Consider the following 22,896-nt stretch of genomic DNA (forward strand, 5'->3'; position numbering starts at 1 on the left):
AGGTACTACCTGATACAGATTCATGGGAAATCAAACGGTACCATTTTTCGGGACCTAAACGCAGCCTTGTGACTGTGAGGGAGTGGAAGAGTTGAAGAATTTCCATGCAGGACCAGAACATAACTTTAGTTGTCAGAGTGTGTGTGTGTGTGGGTATGTGGCCCTTTAACTGTGAATGAATGTGCTGGTCGCTCGACCAGTGTGTGGAGTGAGGGAGTGTGTGAGACCGGAGCAGATTGATTATAAGCTGTTTGCCGTTTTTGAGTCATTGGCAAAATAAAGGTTGCAGTTGTTGAAATAAACCGGAGTCCCATGTCGTACTCAATGACTGCTGTAAAGCAAAGAGTTAACCCCGAAGCTGAGGATGGCTTCAACTAAAGGTGCAATGATTAGTTGACATTGTGGACCAAAATCGAAAACAGAATAAGTCACTGACAAATGTATTTGTCGACAATTGTTGGTTACGTCATCATCTCCTTTTTCAAGCTGTGGATGAAGCTGTTTTTCATGAGGAGTGGCTCATCTCACCTTCTACATATCTGTACTCAGAGCTGTATGCACATTACGGATGTGATTAGCAGGAGATATCTTGTCAAAAACATCCCACCGGTAAGAATATGTCATCTCGATAGAAACTGTAAATTCCTATGTCGGAAATTTGTGAGGACCACAGGCAATTTGACCAAGAATGGCTCTAAAAACCTTGTTTCACAGTCCAAAATTGCCTCCAAGTCTTTTGTCAACAACTTTATGTTCTCTGTACCGCGCTGTCATTGCCGCTCACACAGACAGACGCTGCTCGTCTCAGCCTACCTGAAGCTGCCATGCAGTGATACATAATGAGCCGCTACTTGGTTACGGACCAGACAACCACCCAACAAAGTGAACCAGTCCAGGTTCCTCCGTCAGACCCACCCAAAGTTCCCAGAAACACAATGACAGAGATGAACCTGCTCAACTAAACCATGCTAAGCTAATCCACAGAAACATAAGACTGGGCTAAACGCTAACGACCAAGTAAAAAGCTTGCTGTCATAAAACCATAAAGAGCCACAGATTTACTTATGGAAAGATTTAACACCTGTATGGAAGATTAAAAGCTAAACATGTCGCATGTCTGTGAAATAAATGTTAGCATAAATACTAATGTCACTATTCATCTGTCCCAACTGGTGAAATGCAATTTTTAAAAAATTATATTTCACGTGTTCACAGACAAAGCTGGCCCCAGTAGACTAATGTAACTATTGAGATTATTACATCTAAATATCCTGTTAGTAATTAATTATTAAATTATCAAGTCTGATCTGGTTTAATTATAGGAAATCAGAGAGATATTTATGAACCATAACTTTACATAACTCATTATCAGATATAAAATAAAATAAAGGTTCAGCAGCAGTAAAAACACTATTGGAGTTATTTTTGCTTTTCATGTGCTTTTTTTATTTTTAGAAAATAATTTGATTATAAATGAGGAAATAAATTAATTGCTTACAATAAGACTAATATAGTGATCCACATGCACAAATATATGGTATAAAATAAATGTGTAAATGTTATTACTGAAAGACATTCTAATGTTGATGTATTCAATTTATTTGTGTTTGTAGGGAACCTGTTTACACTTACAAAAATTGTTTTATTTATTTATTTATTGTTTTTATTTGTCGTAACTTGCCCCAAGCCAAATTAAAAAAAACACAACGATAACTTCAGTATAGCTTCTAAAGCTTAAATTCTGATGAGAAATGGCTGCTGCAGGTTATAGAACTGTTACCAATGTTACAAATTATCATTTAAAAATTATTTTTACTCTTGTTTTAATATATTGAACAATTTATTCCATTGAAAAAAACAGATCAATATTTTATGGAGTTTTTAAACAGTTCGAGAGTCTTTCAGAGCGTTAGGTGTGTACATACAGTATAATACATTAAATAAGGGTGTTTTACGTCAATATTCACAGAATGGATGTGATATAGCAAGACAATAATAATAATAATGTTCAAAAGGGGTTAGAAGAAGTGTAAAACTTTTCTTGTTCTACCCACTTGTATTATTTATTTAATAGTTTATTTAATATAAGGTAAAATAATGCAATGGGAGTATCTACAGAAAGTTTCATCACGACAGTGATGTCATTCATCGAATCGGCAAATGAAGACATTACAGCTGATCACATTAATTACTAGTGTTGTAGTAGTTGAGACCGGTCTTGGTCTCGAGACCAAATGCGCGCGTGCGTGTGTGTGGACCGCGGAAGAGAGATAGAAACTAATCATTGGTGAAAAGTCCAGAAAACAATCACCATGAATAAATATTTTCTCCCTGGTAAAGATAGAAGCTCTAACAACTGGTAAAATGATAAACTGATGATAATACAGCCTGTGCAGCAGTATGGGGACGCACTTACTCAGCCTCTGGGTCCCTGTGGCTTTAGACTCCAATTACAGTACATATTTGTATATAATATCCTCCCTACAATATAAACAGGTTCACAATATAACAATTTTTTATAGTTTGTGTTTCCACTGTATCCAGAATAATAATAATCTTTCTCAACAAGAACTGTTGATTGATTTGTCACATGACTGTTCCAGGATTTGGGTTTGTTTTATTTAGTTTCACCATGTTATTTCTTGGCAGAAATGCTTTTAAACACTTGCTGTACATTTAGCTGACATAAAAATCTTCTTTTCAAATATGTAGAATAACTGTGAATTTATCAGTAGCAGTAGTAGTTTTAATATTTTAGTTTTTTTTTCCAGGCACCTTTTTTCTCTGTCAAATGTATTTAAAAGAAACTAAAATTAAAGAGAGAATGTTATTTAACTGTCGAACCTTGTCATAATTTTATTTATTTATATATATTTTTTAATTAAAAAAAAAAAAAAGTTTATGCTCTTGGTCTCGGTCTCGGCTTGTCTCGGTCTTGGTCTTGATTCGGTCTCGGCTCCCGGAAGTCTTGGTCTTGTCTTGGTCTCGGTGCATTCTGGTCTCAGGCAAGTCTTGGTCTCGGATAGTGTGGTCTTGAACACAACACTATTAATTACATAAAATGCTAAATATCGGCCAATCAGATCGGTGTAAAGCCTAGTTGTAATTTAACTTGTTGGGCTTTTTACAATGACTCTTCTTGTGAACTATTATGGAATACTTTGTGGTTAATTGTCCATCACATGGACTTGATAGATTCCTAGCTTGTTGTATGGTAATTATGGAGATGCTTCTGAACCCAACTCTAAATATAATGAGTGCTTGGTTCTGCTCAGGTGTGCGTGAGAAGCACCAGGATTGGGAGGCTCTGCTGGAGAAAGCCTTGGCTGAGGAGTGCAGCGCGCCGGCCAGTCTGCTGGAGTTGGTAAGGCCAAAAAATAATGAGCCTGAAATGAATAACCTAATAAAAGTGAACCTTCCTCTTGTGTTAGCTTTCTGCTAGCATCTCTTACGATCGATTTTCATTTTTAATGGTAAAATGTGGCAAAGCTTGATATGAAACATATTTTAATAATTGTTAACTACATATGTGTAGAACTGTACATAGAACTGTAACATGGTTCCCCAGTTTTGCTTTAAATTATAATTGACATTTTTTTATAGGATTTTTGTGGCAATTTCAATTACAAAGTCAATTATCTAAATTAAATTCCAATTTTCTTCCGATTTCGACAGCGACACATTTTTTAATTTACAATTATAATTATGCCATAATTATTATTATAATTTTGATTGACCCCAACCCTGTGCAGCACATATTCTTCCCTCTACAAAGTCCTTTACCACCCTGACCCTTACCCTGACCCTAACTCTGCTGCTGTGCAGCCGCAGCGTGGCAGAGACCCCGTGGAGCTGCTGTGCTCTGGCTGCTACGTGGAGCTCCAGGACGGCGCCGACCCTGGGCTGGCCTGGGCTGCTGAGGTGGAGGAGAACGTCGGTGGGAGGCTGAAACTGCGTCTGCTGGGCACGGAAGGCCTCACGGGCACACCTGCAACCCTCTGGCTCTTTTACCTCCACCCACGCCTGCACCCACCCGGCTGGGCCAAGGAGCACGGCTGCACCCTAAAGCCTCCATCAGGTCAGATTTATATTTAACTGATAAACAAAGGAAATGGGTTTAATTAGCTGATAAACCAATCAGATGGAAGAGGTCAAATATATGAAGACCAAACCATTGGTTTCTGGACCATGAGTTATTGGTTGGGTTTAGTACTGGGCGATATATTGAGATTCAGGATATATCGAGTTTTCTATTTTGGGGATATAAAAATTGCCTATATTGATAAATACATATTTTATAGCTTTTTTTCTTTTAAAATACTTGTTTTAGTAGTCACTACAGAACTCACTCACACATCCTGTCCTTAAGAGGAAAAAAAGACCAAAGTGGCACATGTTGTGAAGCTGTTTGTTAATACATGTGCCTGTGTGCCATTTGGATCATCAAATTTAACCCAGAATTGTCTTTCTGGTCAGATGTAATTTGAAATTAAATTATCAAGATTTATATGGTATATCAGTATTTTGAGAAAAAATATTGATATGAATTTTGGTCCACATCACCCAGCCCTAGTTTAGGTCTGTGAAAAATTGTAAACTACAATTTAGAATTACTTTGTTAAATCTCGAACAACTGACCAAAAAATGTGTCATCCTAAACTCAAAAATCCCATATTCATCATTATCATTGGGCAGAAAAACAGACAATAACTGCATAAAAATATGCTTTGGTCACAAGTCACTTTCTTGTGTTTCTTAGCTTTATCTCAATGGTTCCCCACCTTTTTCTTGTCGTGATCACATTTTTGTATCACAAATTTCTGGAGCCTTTTTTTCTCTAAAATTAGTTTTTTGATCAGTTTGTTTTATAAATACAGAGTAGCCCGTATCAGTGCACAAAGTAAAGTGTCAGCTCAGATATTTTCCTATTGTGTTTTATTTTAACTAGATTTATTATATTTGTCAAAGTATATTATATATATATATATAATATTTAGGCTTTCTGTCCTTTCCTGCACTGTATATCTATCATGTATTTTTTTTAAATGTGGAAAATAGATAAATAAAAATTTAAATAAATAAATAAATTGTATTCTATTTTTACAATAAAATTAAAATGTGGAATTTAATTAAAAATGTGTTGTAATACATAGTTTTCAGTTATTATTATTATTCTTTTTAATTAGATTATTTTTTTAAACAATTTAGGATTTAAAAAATATAATTTTTTTTTAACTGTATTTTATTATTACTAGACATTTCAGGCGACCCCAATGTTGGAAAACCGTGCTTTAGCTGCACATGCTGAAACGCTCCTGGTGATGAAACTGCTAGAATTCCAATTCTCCAATTGAATAAATATAATTTAAGGGCATTTGATCTACGCTTGGTTGTAAATAGCAGATAAACAGGTCTGCTCCACACAGCCGTTCTCTCCAAGTACCTTTCCCTGTTATTAAAGATCAAAATCTGTTATGACATTATGTAACCATAAAATAACTCAGGACATGCACAGCAAAAGTAGGGTTCACCTTAAGTGTCCCCATAAGTTTTTCCAAGTATAACATTTCTGTTCCCAAAACACCATATCCCCTCATAAAAACAGACAACATGAATAAACTGTTTTGGAGGCCATGTTTATGTAATATAATATACACATTTTAATAGTCACATGCGGGCTATAGCACTGTGAAACTGGCTCATCTGGAACACTTTGATATGAAAAGCTTTTACTTAAATTTAAGACTTTACTTTGGTTATACCTTGTAGCTTTGATGTTAGTTTATGTCGAAACTAACTACAAAAACCCTGCGTTCCTCACGATTTAAGCTTGTCGTATCGCTCGCCTGTATCTTAAAGGTTTGGATAATAATAGGAACCACAGTTTCTCAGGTAATTCACTTTGATCTTCTGACATCTTTCGACTGACAACTGGAAGTCAAGGAAACATCAAAGGATACATCATTGCAATGTCGGGCGATCAAAGTGGATCTCCTGACGAACAGTTGTCTGAAAAAATGAAACATATTTTTCCTAAAGAAGACAAAAAGAATGTTCTGGGAATTATTACACGGAAGTCAAGGAAACTTCAAAAGGAAACATTAAAGTGATTAGCAGACGCCTCTGATGAAGACTGGCTCTTGTCAGTCGAAACATGTCAGGAGATCAAAGTGGATTTCCTGAGGAACTATTGTCTAAATAAATTAAACCTTAACACACGTGTCAACTTAAGGTCCGGGGACCAAATCCAGCCCTTTAAAGCAGGGGTGTCCAATTCCGGTCCTCGAGGGCCACTATCCAGCATGTTTTAGATGTTTCCCTCTTCCAACACACCTGATTCAAATGATCAACTCCTCATCCAGCTCTGCAGAAGCCTGATAACGATCCTAATCATTTGAATCAGGTGTGTTGGAAGAGGGAAACATCTAAAACATGCTGGATAGTGGCCCTCGAGGACCGGAATTGGACACCCCTGCTTTAAAGCATCAAATTTGGTCCGCTCCAGAAAAAAAATGATAAAAAAAACACGAGATATTTTGTAAATGACCAACTAATTCAGTTGTAGATATCTCAGCCCCTCCAAATACAAAAAATAAATTAAAATACACGATATTTGCAGAGCTCAGTTTTTCAGTTCTTATATCACATGACGACAGTCTTTTTTAATCTCACATTGTTGAAAGAACTCGTGCAAATCTTCCTCAGATGATTCCACAAAATTTCCCCAAATTCCTAATCAGGGAAATTTAAGTGAAGTTTCTGCAGGGAATGATGTACTCACATACTTTATTATCAACATAATGTTGGATTTGCTCTTTTTACCACACAAATTCTGTGGCTCACTTAAGCTCAAACTGGTCCCTATTTAGCCCCTGAATTAACATATTAACATATTATTCAAAAAGAAAAGAAAAATAATCTTGCTGGAATTCCAAAAGGTTTGGAAATGTGTTTGGAGTTTTGTGACACATGAGGAAAAGTTTGTGTTTTGAAAGTTATGAAGAGCAGAGCTGATTTATTTTGTGTTTAATAAAGTGGCTGCATGGAAATAGAGGTTTAGACATGAGGTGACAATAGGCTGGATTGTACCGTAGGTCGTTTCCTTTAACTTCATCTGATCTGTGTGAATGGATTCAGAGCTGCTGGGGCTGAGGACTGACGTGGAGTGGGAGGAGGTGAGACAGAGGATCAGTGACCTATCTCAGGACGAGGCACTGACAGCTAAATTCATGAAGGTATTTGTTCTTCTTTAAAGGTCCAGTATTATGCTATTCTTCACCCATCTCCATTTCTTCTAAGAACTCCAACAACGTAGTATTTGAGGTCTATTTTCCCAAACTCGCCTGTTTTCCAGAGTTTTAGCCCTCTTAAAAGTGACTTTCTGAGCAGTTCTAAAAACAGGCTGTTTTGGGGCCTACTTATGCATATTCATGAGTAGGCGTGTCTATAGACACTGACTCCAAACAACAGCTGATCACTAGCGATTGTCTTCTGCTATCCACCACTCTTGTTATTGTTTTCAGCCAAAAAACTGCACATTACAGTAAAACACATGGCTATTTAAGCGGCTATTGTGATTGTGAGTCAGACAAACACTGTTTCATGGTGTGGGTACGGCAGCAGCAGAGTCAGTCAGCTGAGTCAGCTTCTTCAAACACTCACCGGAGCTGCTACGTCACTTTCTTGTCATGCTCTCCACTACTTATTACAGGAATAGTTCATTCATGATGGTAGTCCACTGTTTAGTCCAACCGCTGCGTCGCATTGGGTCACAAACACGTCAGATCATCTCAAAGGTGAAACAAGGTGATATAACGGGTACTAAAAATGGAACTGCTCTCTGGGTTCTACACCGTTGCTGCCCACTGCTGGTTAAATGCAGAGAACACATTTCATGTATGTAGCTTTACATATATGAGAATAAAGTATAATGTATATTCTATATTTAACCACAGTGTTTGTTTTAGCTGTGAGATAGTTTGAGAGGGAGGAGCTCACATTCTTATATAGAGTAGGAGGAGCCAGGATTGTCAGGAGGAGGAGTTTCCCCCTTATGATGTCATATTGGGGGAAAATCCAAGCCGCCCGTTTGGAGCTGACTTTTTACAAAATGTGGAATAACAAGGGAGGGAGGAAACAGAACTTTTCAACTTTGGCCCTCTGCATGAGGCTAAAGGGACACATATCACTGTAGCAAAACCATTAGAAAGTGATTTTTTTTTTCATAATACTGCCCCTTTAAGACTTTAATTGACATCTTTTCTTTTCAGCTGTTGGAAAAACCATCTTAAAGCATTAGTAACAAACGATTCATTAAAAAAATGCAATATGTGCAAATAGTTGTATTTATGCGTGCCTTTGTCCCAGGATCAGCCAGCCATTGCTGACCATTGTTTCAAAGAAGGGATGAAACTGGAGGCTGTTGACCCTGCAGCTCCTATTTCCATCAGGCCAGCTACTGTTACCAAGGTAACGCAGTTATTTCCTTTTCTTCTGTGATGCAAAGCTTTATTCAACATGTTTTATTTCTTGTGCTATTGTACAATCACAAGTGTTGAACTATTAATAGCCAACATTCATCATGGGTGGATGGCAGATTTCACACTTTGTGTTTTTAGTGGAAAAGGCTCCTGATAAGAAGCACATATGACCTTTTGGTGTCTTTCAGGTGTTTAATGAGCAGTACTTTTTGGTCACAATGGATGACCTTTGTGGTACTGAAGAGTCCGACGGTCCCGGGCGCTCCTTCCTGTGTCACAGAGACAGTCCTGGGATCTTCCCCGTTCAGTGGAGCCTCAAAAATGGGCTTCCCCTCTGCCCACCACCAGGTTAGCTCAGGGACACACATTGCTTGTTTTTTTTAAATTATCATTATTATTTATCTGGGTTCTCACCAGGAATTTCTCATTGCATAGGGGGATCGTGGACAATTTTATAATGTATTCCTCTGAGGGCCAAATTTAGTAAAGTAAACCTAAAGTTGGGTTTGGTTTTGTTTTTTTTAATCTTTGTTCCAGCCTTACCTTAAAGCTAAAAGTTATGTGTTGAATTGGAGAAGGTGTTGATGAATGTAGTTAGGCCGTTACTCATGCTTGGTATGTATATACAGGTATATATATATATATATATATATATATATATATATATATATATATATATATATATAGATCCTCCACTAATAAATGCTCACCCACACTGTAGAGACAATAAATCATATTTTATTCAAAAGACTGATTCCAAGACGAGCTTTTTTTTAAATGAGGTATTATGTGGGACCTGCAGTAATATTGGAACAAACACACACACACATACATACGTACACGCGAGCACACGCGGTGGATGCACACATTTAATCTGGCCGAAAAAAGAAGCCCCGGCCCGAGAGAACACGGCCCAAACCTGTCCGACCAGAATGAAGACGACGTCTCTTTAAGTCCAAACACGTTTCAATCAGACGGTATTCACGTCTGTGCGCACATGCATGTAGAATGAGCCGTGAAGCACACTGTTTATATATATATATATATTACGGTAACGAAGCGGAGTAAGTACACAGGCAGCATCAGGGGCAGCTAAGTGGCGGCAGGGGTCCTCTGGGTTCTCGGGTAAAGACAGAGGCATCCGAGCAGATTGCCTGTATTAAATTGACGGTGAGGCTGATGTATGTGTTTTTCAGTTTTGCAGATTAAAAAGAAAGTTTAAACAACCCGTGCATGCCTGGAAGTGCCTTTTGTGTCCAAGTGTGCAACATTTATTGTGACGATGCAGATTAAAAAAGGAAAAAACAATGGCGTTGTTAGAAAGACAACGTAGGGGGCGCCATTGCTCCATCGGGGATCAAAATCTGAACGTAGCGAGCTGCTACTTTCAACAGCGCTGGCGAGAACACTGTTTATACCTCTTTTCTTTGTTATTGAATCCTGTGCAGGATACCAGGGTCCAGACTTTGACTGGGCAGACTACCTGAAACAGTGTGAGGCTGAGGCTGCTCCACAGCACTGTTTTCCAGCTGTAAGTTCAAACAAAATGGCTTTCTTAGATGTATCTGTGTTTGTTAAATAATTTATTTTCCTGTTTTTTGTTTTACCTTCATCTTCTACATTTCTTCCTCTACTTAAAAATTTAAAAAATTTGTAACACTTTACTTGAAGTTTTGAGGCTGTTATTATTATGACATGACACCTGTCATGGACTAAATGGTAAATGGACTTGATTTATATAGCGCTTTATCACCACACTGAAGCAGTCTCAAAGCGCTTTACATATCAGCTCATTCACCCAATCACTCTCACATTCACACACCAGTGGGACAGAACTGCCATGCAAGGCGCTAGTCGACCACTGGGAGCAACTTAGGGTTCAGTGTCTTGCCCAAGGAAACTTCGACACATAGTCAGGTACTGGGATCGAACCCCCAACCTCTCGATCAGAAGACGGCCCACTACCACCTGATCCACAGTCGCCCCGTTAGCATGAAGGTTGTCATTAAGTGTCGTTCATTACCCTAACCAGGGTTGGGGTCATTTATAAATGTAATTGCGTAATTGATAGTTAATTACAATGATGTCCTCATTATCATTCTAAAAATCTGTTGCTGTCATAATCGTGACTAAATTGCAATTGAGTTTAGATAATTGACTTTGTAATTGTAATTGCCTTGAAAAAAAAATCGTCGATTATAATTTAATGCAAAACAGGAACCGTGTTACAGTTCTATTTATACATATGTAGTTAAGAATGTTTCATATCAAGATTTCCCACATTTTACTATTTAAAAAAAATTAAATCTAGGCGTATACCGACACAAACATCAAAAACGTTAAAACCACTATTTTCATTGATTAGGAAGTCTACGAAGGTAACCAATAGATATTTGATGATAGATAAATGTTTTTAGTGTATTTTACAGCTGATTTAGGACCCGTTATCATTAGAGATGCTAACAGGAAGCTAACACAAGAGGAAAGTTAACTTATTTATTTCAGGCTCAATAATTGTGATCAATTGTAATTGTCTTTTTGTTTATTAAGAACATAATTGTAATTTACTTTCTGAGGACAAATAATTTAATTGTAATTAGAAAAAAATGCTGGTCACCGTAATCGTAATTGAATTGTAATTGAACATGGATAATTAAAGATGTAATTGTAACTGAAGAATGTAATTGACCCCAACCCTGCCCCTAACCAAAACCTTAACCCTAACCCTACTTAAAAAAATCCCAAAATAGCTCCAAAGGTGTCATCATTTAGCGAACTTATCTCAAAATGTATTCATACAATCAAACAAATAATGTACATTGTGCCAATTGAGTAATCACGCAACAATTAGCAAAAATTTATGTATTTTTTTATACAGAAGTGCGTGGGCCATTGTTGAAATGACCTGGAAGAAGCCATTTACATTTTTTTCCCATCTTCTACTTAAATAAACAAATACTTAGCAAATAACATCCGTTATCTAAGCAACATTCTATTTATATTTTCTGATCCTTATATCCTGATGTCGTGGCCATCTTTAAAGTAGATTGGTAGTCGACAAAGTGTTTTGATTAATGTTAATATTAGAATTATCAGATTTACTGACTTATTAACTATTTATTTGATCCGTCTTAAAAAAGATTGTAGAAAGAGGGAAAATATGTGCTCATAAAACAGTGAAATGACACACACTAAAGGTTACTCTTTTTATACTTGTAAAAATAGTAACAGGATAATTATATAAAGGCAATTTCAGACGGTCTACATTTATCACTTGTAGCTAGTGGCCAGGCTTTATTGGAAGTAGGATTATTCAGATGTGAATCGAAACCAATGCCTTTAAAATATACTGTATGTGTGCTTAATTACAAAAGAACCCCAGTGTGTAAAAAGCTGAATTGAAAGTGAAACTATCAACGTCCTGCTGGAAGTCAAATAAAGGCCAGTGTAGCTTCACACCGATGTTTGAACTCATGTGGTTATTCTGTGTATAAATGAGTGACATGGCTTTGGTTCTTTCTCTACCACATGGAGACATTGTTCTACTGAATACAGGCAAGTACGGTATAGTAATGACAGACACGTGCTTGTTATATTTAATGAAATAGATTCTCTCCATGTGACTGAAGTTTCCTTTGTGTTTCTCTGTCGTTTTTGTTATAACGAGTGACTGTGTTCCACTTTCCGTCCACCTGCCAGGATCAGAGCGAGCACGGCTTCAAAGAGGCCATGAAACTAGAGGCCGTCAACCCGCTGTCACCAGAGAACATTCACGTGGCTACAGTCACCAAGGTCAAAGGTCAATACGTATGGCTCAACCTGGAAGGTGAGATTATGGCCTGAATGAGAGAGTAAAATAAACAGCCTGCTTGTGATAATGACTTACTGATAAGAAATGATAGGCAAACAGTAGTACAGGGTTCCCGTGGATCCTTAAAAAGTCTTAAAAGGCATTACATGCATGAATCTAAAAATAAAGCCTTAATTGTAATTAGATTTTCGTAAATCAATGTTTCAAAAGTCTTAAATTTGAACACATAAGAATGATTTTATTATGATTATTAACATTTGTTTTAAACAAATGTATAATTTATCGTAACATCGCGCATCCTGACAACAGAACCAAAACAGTGACGTGGTTTTTACAAATGTGGCCTAAAACCTTTAAAATATCCTTATTAGATGATCTATGCCTAACAAAATGCATTATTTTGCACCATATTCATTTTATTTCCTTTTAAAACTGGTACTACTTTACACTGTGTGCCGCCATGTTGAAATGACATCATTGGTGACGTGATTAGCCCGTTAGCCCATTGAGTTCTTTGGGAGGTGAAGCATTTAGGATCATTTAGCAGCTTTTTCAGTCAAAATGTCCACTTTTGCTCTAAAAATCAGTAAAAGTTAAAACATTTGATGTAAGCCTTTTTTGTTTACTGAGAGATGATGGTTTTTGTCATAGGTGTTTTTGGCCATCCAATTAGCCATAACCACATTAGCTATTTATAGGGACTGTCAATATATTAAACAAACACACACATATGTTTATTGTATTTGAATTTCTGTTCATTTGTTTTTAATTTATCACCAAATGTTTTATTGCTTCACAAAATAATGAATATTTACAACAATGACATCTACTCAGTGATACATATTATTTTCTTTGATGTTTACAGTGAAGTGCACATACTTCACACTGTTGCGCACAACGATGTCAGGAAGTTTGCGTTGTCCCAAAACGACGACTATGCAAAGTCCGCGCTTGCGCACTCTCGCAAGAGCGTTCTCCAAGTTTGCTCCCACAAGTCCGTACCCAGGAGTTCAAAAGTACGAGATGTGCATACTTAGAATTGAGAAACGGCACAGGATTCACTGCTGCTCATTAGAATCACCAATGCGGATCCAGGTGTGCGCACATACAGTATAATACATTAAATCAGGGTGTTTGACTTCAATATTCACAGAATGGATGTGATATAGCAGGATAATAATAATGACTAAATAAAAGCATCTTTGATAATCTTCTCATTAAAGATACTAATGTTCAAAAGGGGCAAGAAGAAGTGTAAAACATTTCTAGTCCTACCCACTTGTATTATTTATTTAATAGTGGTGTGAAAGTAAAAAGTATATAATATAATACTCAAGTAATGTACAGATACAACAGAATACTTCTTAGGTAGGTGGGACGCACACACACACACGTGCTACTGTGTCCACCACCGCCCTGAAATGGACAGAAGTCTCCCGTATGAAAGCGAAAGTAAACGGGAGCTCTTTTAACATGCTCAGGCTGAACAAAGCAAGCGCGTGCACACACACACACACACACACACACACACACACACACACACACACACACACACACACACACACACACACACACACACACACACACACACACACACACACACACACAGCAGATGCTGCCCCTGTTTTCAGAGCCAGTAAACTGGGGAAGAAGTCGCTCCAACCGAGAGGTTTTGACCTTTGTGGACAAATGTGAGTGAAATAAAACCGTGTCACGTAAAGCAAACAAGTCTTTGGTGTAAATGAGAAGATAAAATAATGCAATGGTAGCATCTACAGTAAATTTCACCACAACAATGACGTCATGGATTGGATAGGCGAATTAAGACATTACAGCCGATCACATTAATTACATAAAATGCAAAATATCGGTCGATCCGATAAAGCCTATCAGATTGGTGTAAAGCTTAAATATGGTACATTTTCTTTTCACAAGAGCTTTATTTTGGAAAACCTAATGAGAACACATGTACACATCCTGAGTGTGTGGTGCTGCAGGTACTCAAACATGTGACTGTGCTATCAAACATACAATAAAGAACAACTTGTACAACCCAGACCAGATTAGCAGCAGGTTCAGGAAAAAATCAGAAACAGTTCCGCCACACACTGTTCATGATGGCGCGGTAACGCAAACACTTCCGGTGGATTCTTCTTCGTTGGTGTTCGGCGGCTTCTTCCTCCGGTCGGCGGACTGGGTGACAAAAGTAGGAATCTCAATTCTTGATGCTAATCATTACTGGCTTTAAACTTCCTGAATGCATCCCAGACATGCTTAACTATTGTTATTAATTTCATATTTCTTTGCTATATTTGTATGGAATGCGCACGCTGAAATCACACAAGATTTGACGTCTGTTTGTTTGCTAAAGTTGCTACACATTAGGCCAGCAGTTTTATAGTGGGAAGTTGCATGTAAATGCATAATATTGTCCCAAAATATATTATTGAAGGTTTAGTTCATGCCATATAGCTATTTTTGTTTCAGTTATAGCGCATCATATTACATAGGGTTGGACGATATGAACCAAAACTCATATCTCAATATTTTTTTTCTCAAAATGGCGATATACGGTATTAATCCCAGTATTTTAACTCAATAAAGTCTGACCAAAAAGACAATTCTGGGTATAATTTGCTGATAAAAAATGCTACACAAGCAAACAGCTGTACAATATGTGCCACTTTTGGCTTTTTCTCCTCTAAGGGACAGCACATGTGAGTGAGTTCTGTAGTGTGGCTTGTTTGGGGGAGGGTCTGGGTTAGAATGCACTCAGTGATCATCTAACTGTGCTTTTCATGCTGTTCTGAGAAGTAACGAAAGCAGCGACTCCTAAAATGAGTATTTTAATACAAAATAAGCTATACAAATATAGATCTCAGAAATATGTTCAAATTGTAAAGGACACTGTTTGACTGTACTCTATGAATGATAATAAATACTTTTATGATGTTATTTGTAGTGTGATTGTCTAAATAAAAACAAGTTTGAAAAATATAGATGTATCTCGATATAGGCCTTGTTGTCATTTTCTATTTTGCCAAAATAATCTCAATCTCAATCTTTAATCACAATATAGTTCCCAGCCCTAATAATGCATCATATTTTGCATGATAATTGACATTTCAATCTATTTTCCCACACGCTAATGGTGAAAAATTGCATGGATGTAAATGTGAGATATTGTCCCAAAACATGCATATTAGGGTATATTCATTGCCATATTACTCATTATTCCACTTGATTTTTTAAAAGAAAAAAACTTTATTAATAATAATAATAATAATAATAAAAAGTAGAGCCCTTAGAGTAGTTTATTTGTACTGATTGAAAATCCCAAAGTATGGCTATAATTTAAGCATCATTTGATACAATTTAAAATTTTTGACACTGTGTAGTTATGAGCGTTGCAGTCATTTGCTGCACCTGAACTTTTCTATCCACGTTCGAGAAAGAATGAAGCTTTTTGCTCTGTATGTGTCACACTGAGTGATATTCATTTAAAAAGACATTCCCTGTTGTGTGTGTGTGTGTGTGTTGTTCAGGGTTGAAGCAGCCCATGCCAGAGCTGATTGTTCATGTGGACTCTCTTGACGTTTTCCCGATCAGCTGGTGTGAGACGAACGGCTATCCACTCGTTTATCCCATCAAGCCGTCAGGTACACCAGTCATGAGTCACCGCAGCGGGCGCTCATGGTTTTTACTCACTGGATTTATCAAAACTGAAGCTTTTTATGGTCCAGTTTGTCACCAGCATTAGTTCACATCAAGTTTTCTTTGTTTTTTTTTTTAGTTGAGAAGGAAAGAAAGATTGCAGTAGTCCAGCCAGAAAAACAGTGAGTACTGAGGAGAAGATGTAGATTTCTTTATTGATTTCCATCAATTATAAACATCTTGTCACATTCAATGTTTATCACGTTACAGCAAAGCTCCTCCAAATTCTTCCACACCCGACAATGTCAAGCTGCAGATGGCAAACCAGTCTGAGACAGGTGACGACATCTGGAGTTCATTGTGTGGTGTGTTTTTATGTACGTTGTTTGGTTTTTATCTTATCTGTACACATTTTGTTCTCATAGGACAAGGGAATGGAAAATACTGCTGTCCAAAGATCTACTTCAACCATCGTTGTTTCTCAGGGCCTTATCTCAACAAGGGACGCATCGCAGAGCTGCCTCAGTTCATCGGCCCGGGAAACTGTGTTCTTGTACTCAAAGAAGTAAGAGGATACTTTTTGGAATAATTCTTAGCTCTATCATTAATCATAGATAATACTTGAGGTTTAGTTTGGATAACTTTCTTTAATAGTCCTTGTGAAGCAGCCAGGAGGAGATTAACTGGCTCATCCATGCGAGACGGTGGCTGTCGTTATGCTGAAGTCGTAGATAGGTGATGTGATAAAATCTATAACCTGACAGACCGGTGGCTCCACAAGTAAACGTGGATTCAGGCAAACAAAGTGTCAACTATGCACTGTTTGAGGGGGAGTAAGGGAGTAAACACAGAGTTCAGCCACTATTTGGTCCGGTCACAGATTCAGTCACAACACCTGTGTAGGAACATTATGCTGTGTTCACACCGAATGCGTCTTCTGCGACACCGGGTGCATCTGCCACACGAAACGTATCACAGGGTCCGCAGGATCAAAAATTGTCCTCACCTTCCCTCGGGGGGTTGGGTGCTTGGGTGTGGGTGGGTGGGGGGGGCTGGATGCTGGCGGGGGGCCTTGGGTTTGGGGGTTGGGTTCGGTGGGGGGATGCGCTGGGTGCTCGGCTGCTTGGGGCTTCCTCGGATGTGTGTGTGGGGGGCGGTGGCTGCCTCTCGGCCTGGGATCTTGGGGGCATCTGGGGGGTTGCTCGGCCGCGGGGGGGTTGCCTGGGGCTCCCTGGCCTCCGCTCTTTCTGCTGGCCTGGCTGCATCTGCGGGCCCAGGGCAGTTCCTGGGCTTGCAGTAGCATTTTTTTTTTTTGCACATATACTGGTATACGATGCACTGGCACGCCTTGGGATGTGGGATAAAACTCATACTGGGCTTAACCTTAGACACGTTAATCCCAAATACGTGCTTTAGGTACTACCATTCACTCATTACCCCTGTTCACAGCCACCACCATTATAGCTAAGCTTCACACTTGTCACCATACTGGCTGGATTACACAACATAATAAGCACAATATATTCTACAACCTCACATCTCACCCTCACTGCAAAACAGTCTATTCTTCCCCACCTTTTCTATTTCCTGCCTTGAGTCTCTCCTCCCTGCTCCCTTTCCCCTCCCCTTTCCCCTCCCCCTCCACTTAGGTGTAACACTGCTCTCCCTTTTTATATCCTCCCTATAATAAAAGATTTCTTACCCTTCCTTAGGGAGGGCTGGTGATGGTCACAATTAAGCAATAAAATAAATCAATGTATTTTATTGCAATAACAAAATATGCATTGCTGTCTCATAATGTTGCACTTCCTGTGGTGTTGACCTTTGACAGCATGTGCAGACAAGTAAAAAAAAAAAAAAAAAAATTGTCCTCACTTTGCTTCATACGCACGTTTGAAGCGAAGCCCCGCCCACCAGCGACACATCCAACTCAGTGAGTTTCACTGCCTGCTGAAGCGAAGAGCTGTGCTCCTTTTTCTCCTCTCATAAACATTAACCACCAGTGAAAAAAGCTGGTGTGATTAGCGGCTAATGCTAACCTAGCTCAGTGCCAACTTTCAAAGATCAATCTACCGAGAGAACTTTTACCTGCTACCACCTCCTCACTGATTCTCCTCCACACCAAATCCTTCCTAGTCTGCTCCCGGTTAAAAAGACCATGTCATACAGCTCCAGGTGGTCACACACAGCTTCTACTCCATGGTTGAATGGGTGAACAGACCAGTGTCTGTGTTGACGGCCTGACGTCATCGTCAACAAAGACTCTGATTGGCTTTCGTCATGTGAAACAGTCGCAGGAGTTCAATATTTTCAACTCTCGCAAATGTGCGGATATGCGTAAAATCGGGAGCGCGCTCGCACAACCAACGCACTCGATGTGCGGATCGGAACGCACCGCCGCACAGGAAAAATTTTGCATCTGGGACGCATCTCTCATTTTTTGACCCATCCGGTGTGAACGCAGCATAATGGCGGCTACTGTCTCTCACGGACAAACTGGTTTCCCTCAACAACACGTGTCAAACTCAAGGCCTTGGGGCCAAATCTGGTTCTTTAGAGCAGGGATGGGCCATTTCTATCACAGCGGGCCATAAAACTGTGATTGATCCGGGAGCCACATTATCAACATTCATGCCAGTATTAAGAATAACAGCGAATCTGAGCATTAACACAAGTTGTAGTTGTTTGTTGTCTTTTTGTGTAGTTTTTTCTGAGTTTTTAGTCTTTTTGTGTATTTATCTGTCATTTTGGGAATTTCTGCTGTCATATTGTGTATTTTATTAGTCATTTTATGTGTTTTTGTTATTTCTTGTGCGTTATATTTGTGCCTTTTTTGTTTTTTTCCCAGTAATTTTGTCGGTTTGGGTATTTTTTCCGTCCTTTTGTGTAATTGTTGATGTTTTGTGAGTTTAAGTGGTTGTTTTGTGTGTCTGATCTTTTTTGGGTTTTTTGTTGATTTGTGTGTTTTTAGAAGTATTTTTTGTATTATGGTGACCTTCATATTACTTCCACTTCCTTGAATTACAGTGGATTTGTCTTGGGGGTCGCACAGATAAGGACCGAGAGCGCATGTGGCCCCCAGGCAGCCAGTGGCTCATATCTGCTTTAGAGCATCAAATTCGGGCCACTCGAGAAAGTACAAATGACAGAAAAAAGATTAAACATTTTGTAAACGTCGAACTAATTCAGTTGTAGATATCTCAATATCTACAATATATGTTTAGAAATCCACAATACTTGCAGAGCTCAGTTTGTCAGTTTTGACGGCAGCCATTTTATTCTCAAATTGTTGGAAGAGCTTTTTTTTCCCAAAATCTGACAAAATTTTCCTCAAATTATTTCACGAAATTTGCCCAAATTCCCAAAATCAGGGAAATTTAAGTGAAAATCCTGCAGGGATGGATATAATCACTCACTTTATCATTTATACATCAGTGGTCAAATATTTTTCTCCTTTGCAAAATGCGAATTCCGTCTTTCTGTCTGTTATTTGCGCTCACAGAAAATCATGTGAACTCCAGGGAATGATGAAGACGATTGTGAATTTATTTTAAAGCCACATTACTCACACAAAAAAAGAAGACAGAATGACTAAAAGGGCCAATATGTCAGAAATACATTAATAGAAGGCTTAAATGCTTAGTAACTGTTGCCGTAGACACAAGGGAGCCAGCTGACACTCTTATATAATAAATAATAACAATAATAGGTTAGAATGATGAAAACTGTGGAGAACTTTTTGCTTTTTTTTGTGTTTCCTTGCACAAACTGGTTAATGTGTCAAAGTCACAGTGATGCTACAATTGGATAAGGCAAATGTTTATTCCCCCCCCTTAAGACTGCACAATTTTAGCTTAAAACAAAAACGTGATTTTTACTTTGAAAACTCGATTTTCGATTTTGATTTTGATTTTTTTTTTTCTTAAAAAAAAACAAAAAAAACACGAGATTTTATTATTGCAAGTATTTTCTTTTAATTGAAAAAGAGAAAACACATTTCTGTATTGGGGATAAAGTGAATAAAGCTTTAACAAAGAATGTTAAATTCCCTGTGGGATTGATAAAATAATTGTGATTACACATGATTAAACAGGAAAATTTATTTTCAGATTTTGACTTTTAAAAAAATCCTCCTCAATAAATAATCCAATTTCAATTTTACATTGATTAATTGTGCAGCCATATCTCCCCTCAAACCGATTATGGATTGTTAATGTGAATCACAATTTGTTACCCTTTTTTATTGCCTGAGTACTATTCATACTTACATTTTTATTATTTTTTTTTTCTCTTGACTTGTTTGAATATATAAATGAATTATTATTATTATTATTAGTTTAAATTTACTGAAAAATAACCAGCGGCTAACTATAAAGTATTTCACCCTTGTATGTTGTAACCAGGTACTGACTCTCCTGATAAACTCAGCGTACAAGCCCAGCCGTGTGCTGAGAGAGCTACAGCTGGACCAGGAGAGCCGCTGGCAAGGCTACGGAGAGACACTCAAAGCCAAGTGAGGAGAAGCACCTTTTATCCCACCGCTCAGAATACTCGGCTCTTTAGAAAAGCTCAAGTGCTCACAGCTGGTCTGTTTGGTGGCGCACGCTGAGTTCCTGGAGCACAAATAGAAATGAAGCAGATCACAGCTCTTTACTGAAGCTGACGGCTTCGTTTTGTTTAAAAAAAACTGAGACCTAATTTTACAACAGAAGTGGATACGATGTAGTTTAAAGGGGACACATTATACCCGTTTTATACTTTTAAAAACAGTTCCCTGTGGTCTAAGTCAGTAGTTCCCAACTTTTTTTGGTGCGTGACCCCATTTTCATATCAAGAATTTCTGACGACCCCAAATTAATTTTTTTCTAGAATTTTTTATTTTTAATTTTTTCACTGCATTTTAGTTGAACTAGATTTATAATTCACAAAGTGAAATTATAGAAATACAGTTGTTTAAGATAGTGTTTACATTTTTTATTTATTTATTTGTTTATTTATTTTTAAAGAATAATAATTAAAACATTTCAGAAATTAGTTTTAATTTTTCTGAAAGTTTCAGGCAACCCCATTTAAACTCCAGGTGGTCCTGACCCCAAGGTTGAAAAACACTGATTTAGTGGCTCCTGAATAGATGTATTTCTATAGTTTTCATCATTTCCGGTCATTTCACACCTGGTGTGGGACCAAGACTGACGCTTTATTTGTTAATTTTCATCGCGTACCCCTAGGGGTACACGTACCCCCATTTGAGAAACACTGCCCTAAAGAAATGTTTTGTTCACATGATAAATCCACAGAGGTGAAAGTAACAACTACTCACGTTACTGTAATTAAGTTGATTTTATGTGTACTTAATACTTTCTTTGAGTATATTTCTAAATCAGTGATTTTACTTGTACTTAATTATGTTTTAAAAGAAGTAAATTCATTCTTTACATTTCTACACCCAACCATTACTGAGTAAATTATATATTTTTTGTTTTAAAATGATCAACAGACATTGTGAAACTACAAAAAATGAAATGACCAGACAATAATCAAATGCATGACATCATAGCCGATCTTTTTTTTTTAATTGTACATTTTAATAAACCTTTTATTTTATACAGATGCCTTTATGGAAAATAAATTAAGTTCTTCCTTTTTAAGTTTATATATGAGATGTTCACTGTATAGAAGGGAACAGTGGCAAGATTTATTACCAAAAATAAAATGTGGGCGATGAAAGTAATTTGTAACTTTTACTTTCAGTAGTTTTTAATTAAGCTTCTTTTTACTTGTACTTGAATATTTTAAATATGACTTACTTGTACTTCAGTACAATTTCAATCAAGTATCAGTACTTCTACTTGAGTAGGATATATCAGTACTTTTTTACACCTGCAAATCCATGTGTTTGAAACAGATACAAAGGAAAGAGTTACCGTGCCACTGTGGAGATCGTCCGCACTGCGGACCGCGTGGCCGACTTCTGCAGGAACACCTGCATCAAGCTAGAGTGTTGCCCCAACCTGTTCGGTCCTCGCATGGTTCTGGAGCGCTGCTCAGAAAACTGCTCTGTCCTCACCAAAACCAAATACAGTGAGTGGTTTATTTTGTTTTTAACCCTGTAGAGATGCTGCATTTAATTTTGACATAATTATAAAACACTGTTTCTATTTACTATAATAATTAACCCTTGGCTAGCATGGCCGTGCATGGTTTATTCAAACTTTTTCATAACTGCCTGCCTTGTATTTTATTTATTATTATTTAATATCCTCACGGTTAATTGATTTATTTTTGTCTGCTTTTTTTTTTTTTTTCTACTGTCAATTTTTTTTAATTTTTTTTTAATTTTGATTTCTTGTTCAAAATTAGTTATTCATTTATTTTCAGTATATCTTCTCCTCCCACCTCTTCCAGTTATTGTACACACACACGCACACACACACAGGATTTGTAAATATTGTTTTGAGTGTCTTTTCGGCATCTTACACTGTTGTCTTTGTTATCGTCTTGTATGTAGGTTACAAAGTAAAAAATAAAGTAAGATAAAATAAAATAAAATAAAAACATCATCCAATTTGGCCCGACTGGAGAAACTAAAAACAACAAAGAAAATATGTGCAAAATATCAAATAATTCAGTTTTAGATTTCATTTCTCAACCACTCTAAAATCACAAATTTGATGAAACTACATATATTTGCAGTTGCTCACGTTTTTCCCGTGCCTATGTCAGTCATATTTTGTCGCAAATTGTGGAAAGAACTCACACTTTTTCTGAAATCTGAAAAATTTCCTCCCAAAATTTGTCACAAAATCACAATTGTGATGTGAAGTTCCTGCAGGTACTGATGTTTGTCATTTACTGCTTGGATATTGTTGGTGTGTTTATATATCATTTATACATAGAAGTACAAACTAGGGCACATTAATTTTGAAATGAAGATTTCAAAAATCTGCGAGA

At 37.5% G+C, this 22,896-nt stretch overlaps 1 protein-coding gene across 3 annotated transcripts in view; it reads left to right on the forward strand.

Moving 5' to 3' along the window:
• The window catches only part of sfmbt1 (Scm like with four mbt domains 1), a 46,715-nt gene that overhangs the window by 18,859 nt on the left and 4,960 nt on the right, over positions 1 to 22,896 (forward strand). For all 3 annotated transcript variants that reach the window (XM_028447665.1, XM_028447663.1, XM_028447664.1), the window contains exons 5-17: positions 3,276 to 3,364; positions 3,826 to 4,078; positions 7,138 to 7,235; positions 8,368 to 8,469; positions 8,669 to 8,828; positions 9,929 to 10,011; positions 12,180 to 12,306; positions 15,837 to 15,950; positions 16,085 to 16,127; positions 16,216 to 16,283; positions 16,371 to 16,510; positions 20,349 to 20,458; positions 21,851 to 22,026. In XM_028447665.1, coding sequence (XP_028303466.1) covers positions 3,276 to 3,364; positions 3,826 to 4,078; positions 7,138 to 7,235; positions 8,368 to 8,469; positions 8,669 to 8,828; positions 9,929 to 10,011; positions 12,180 to 12,306; positions 15,837 to 15,950; positions 16,085 to 16,127; positions 16,216 to 16,283; positions 16,371 to 16,510; positions 20,349 to 20,458; positions 21,851 to 22,026 — 1,563 coding nt within the window. The remainder of the gene's footprint in view (positions 1 to 3,275; positions 3,365 to 3,825; positions 4,079 to 7,137; positions 7,236 to 8,367; positions 8,470 to 8,668; positions 8,829 to 9,928; positions 10,012 to 12,179; positions 12,307 to 15,836; positions 15,951 to 16,084; positions 16,128 to 16,215; positions 16,284 to 16,370; positions 16,511 to 20,348; positions 20,459 to 21,850; positions 22,027 to 22,896) is intronic.

Source organism: Gouania willdenowi, chromosome 5 (assembly GCF_900634775.1).
Source record: "Gouania willdenowi chromosome 5, fGouWil2.1, whole genome shotgun sequence".
NCBI lineage: Eukaryota > Metazoa > Chordata > Actinopteri > Blenniiformes > Gobiesocidae > Gouania > Gouania willdenowi.